This window comes from Penaeus vannamei, chromosome 38 (assembly GCF_042767895.1).
Source record: "Penaeus vannamei isolate JL-2024 chromosome 38, ASM4276789v1, whole genome shotgun sequence".
NCBI lineage: Eukaryota > Metazoa > Arthropoda > Malacostraca > Decapoda > Penaeidae > Penaeus > Penaeus vannamei.
Genome location: NC_091586.1, coordinates 19243033 through 19246103, shown reverse-complemented (window position 1 = coordinate 19246103; position 3071 = coordinate 19243033). Strand labels below are relative to the sequence as shown.

The window sequence follows — 3071 nt, the reverse complement described above, 5'->3', positions numbered from 1 at the left end:
TATATACATACATATATATATATATATATATATATATATATATATATATATATATGTATATATATATCAATATATATATATCATTATATATATCAATATATATATATATGTATCTTTATATATATATATATATATATATATATATATATATATATATATATATATATATATATATATATATATATATATATATATATATATAGATATAGATATATATATATATATATAGATATATGTATATATATACATATATACATATATACATATATACATATATTTATATATTTATATATTTATATATTTATGTATATATATGTATATATATATATATATATATATATATATATATATATATATATATATATATATACATATACATATACATATAAACATATATACGTATACATACATGTATGTATAAATATATATATATATATATATATATATATATATATATATATATATATATATATATATATATATATATATATATATATATATATATATATAATACATACACACACACACACACACACACACACACACACACATATATATATATATATATATATATATATATATATATATATATATATATATATATATATATGTGTGTGTGTGTGTGTGTAGTAATGTGTGTGTGTGTGTCAATGTGTATGTGTGTGTGTGTGTGTGTGTGTGTGTGTGTGTGTGTGTGTGTGTGTGTGTGTGTGTGTGTGTGTGTGTGTGTGTGTGTGTGTGTGTGTGTGTGTGTGTGTGTGTGTGTGTGCGCACACACACACACATGCACACACACACACATACTCAGATACAAGAACGTATATAAACGCAAGCACACACGCACACATACACACACAGACTCGCACAAACACGCACGTACAGATATTTATTATTCATAGCTCGCTGAATATTGTTGAAACCTTCATTACTACAATTATTATGAAAATATTGAGAAAGAAAATAACATCGAGGAAAAGAAAGAGATTACTTCTTATTCCGCATATATTGACCTTTCTCCTATGTCTTTTTTATCACTATTTTTTCGTCTTTCTTTACTACATTTATTCGTCTAATTTCTTTTATTTCTTTCTTTCACAGAACTGAAGAAAGACGGAAGGAGACGAGGAATAAAGAAGAAATTGGAATAAGAGGAAGATCCACTGAATACAAGAAAGAACAAAAGGGAGACAAGGAGAGAGAGAAAAGGAAAGAATAGAAAATAAGACAAAAAGAGAGAGACAGAGAATAAGACCGGGAGAAGAAAGAAGAGAAGAAGAAAACGAAAGAACCCCCAAAAGAAGAGAGAGAGAGAAAGACAAATAAAAGAGAGAGATAAAAAAAAAACATAAAAAACAAGTATAAGAGAAGAGGATTAAAAATCGAAGCCAAATGATCCTCCAATTCCTCTTTATCCACTTTCTTCGCCTCCTGTTTCTGTGGCGCCACGTCGATGCAGCAGGGGTTCCAGGTGAGTTTGGGACAAGGTCAAAGGTCAAGCGAGGAGGCAATCTCCGAAAGGTCAGACATTTTATAAGATCGCGCTTGAAAATCATAGAGAAAAAGGAGGTGGTGGGGGACAGGGAGGAGGTGGGGGGTGGGAGGGGATGGAGGAGGAAGAGGACGAGGAGGAGACGGAGGAAGGAGAAGGAGGAGTAGGAAAAGGAGAAAGAGGGGGAAGCAAAAGACTGGGAGAGGTTGGAGGAGGAAGAAAAAGAGGAGAAGGAAGAAAAAAGAAGAGAAAGAGGAGGAGATGGAGGAAGAGGCGGAGATGGAGGAAGGAAAAGGAGAAAGAGGGGGAAGTTGAGGGGAGAAGGAAAGAGAAAGAGAAGGAGGAGGCAAAAGACTGGGAGAGGTTGGAGGAGGAAGAAAAAGAGGAGATGGAAGAAAAAGGAAAGAGAAAGACGAGGAGAAGGAGTAGGAGAAGAGAGAGGGAATGGAAGGGGATGGGGGAAGAAGAGAAAGAGGCATGAGATAAAGGAAGGAGTGGGAGGAGAAAAGAACCAGGAACAGGGAAGGGATGAGGGAAGGAAAAGAAAGAGGAAGGAGGAGGAGAAATGAGGTGAGAGAAAGAAAAGAGAGAAGAAGATGGAGGAAGGAGAGAGGAGGAGGAGGAGACGTGGAAGGGAAGTGAGAGGGGGACAGAGGGGGAAGAGAAAAAAGAAGATGAAGGAAGTTGGAGAGGAGGAGAAAGAGGGGGGATGGGAGGGGAGGGAGAGAAAGAGAAAAGGGAAAGGATTGGAGGAAAGAGGAGGAGGAAAATAGGGGAAAGGAGGGGAGGAGGAGGAGGAGGGAGAGAAATGAGTGAGAGGGGTTGGAGAAGGACGAAAAAGTAGAAGGGTGGAGGAAGGAGAAAGAGGGGGAAGAAGGAGAAGGAAGGTGATGCGGAGAAGGATGGAAGAGGAGGGGAGGAGGGAGGAGGAGGAGGAGGAGGAGGGAGGAGGAGGAGGAGGAGGAGGACGACGACGACGACGAGGAGGAGGAGGAGGAGGAGGGAGGAAAGGGAGAAGGAGGAGGAAAAAGAGTTGGAGAAGTTTGAGGAGGAAGAATAGAGGAAGGAGGAGGAGAAGAAAGAGGGGGATGAGAAGGAAGAGGAGAAGGAAAAGGAGGGGGAGGAGAAGAAGGAAGGGGAGGAGGTCGAGGACCGGAGATGAGGAGATGAATCAAAAGGAAGAGAAAAAAGAGGCCTAGAAAGAGGAAGAAGGACTACAAGGAGCAAGAGGAAAAGTAAAAGGAATACATGGATGAATAAAAAAATAAAAAATAAATGGAGGGAGAGAAGGAGAAATAAAAAAGAGATGAAGACGCATTTCTTCCAGCTAAAAAATGCCCCGAAAGAGAGAGAGAGAGAGAGAGAGAGAGAGAGAGAGAGAGGGAACAAACACACAAACAAACAAACAAATGAAACATCCACATTCCATTAAGTCTAATGTGATGATGAATCTCATGGGAAGGAAGGGTGGAGAAGGGGGAGGATGGAAGGAGGGGGGAGGTAGAGGGAGGTGGGGAGAGAGAGAGAGGTGTTAGTGTTAATAATAATACTAACTAATGACTTTACATTAGGGGTGTTCTGT

At 38.0% G+C, this 3071-nt stretch overlaps 1 protein-coding gene across 3 annotated transcripts in view; it reads left to right on the top strand.

Annotated features, from left to right (window-relative positions):
• Positions 1-3071, top strand: part of LOC113804376 (neural cell adhesion molecule 2) — a 102007-nt gene that overhangs the window by 35127 nt on the left and 63809 nt on the right. For all 3 annotated transcript variants that reach the window (XM_070115929.1, XM_070115930.1, XM_070115928.1), the window contains exon 4: positions 1099-1468. In XM_070115929.1, the coding sequence (XP_069972030.1) occupies positions 1390-1468 (79 nt within the window). In that variant the 5' untranslated portion in view covers positions 1099-1389. The remainder of the gene's footprint in view (positions 1-1098; positions 1469-3071) is intronic.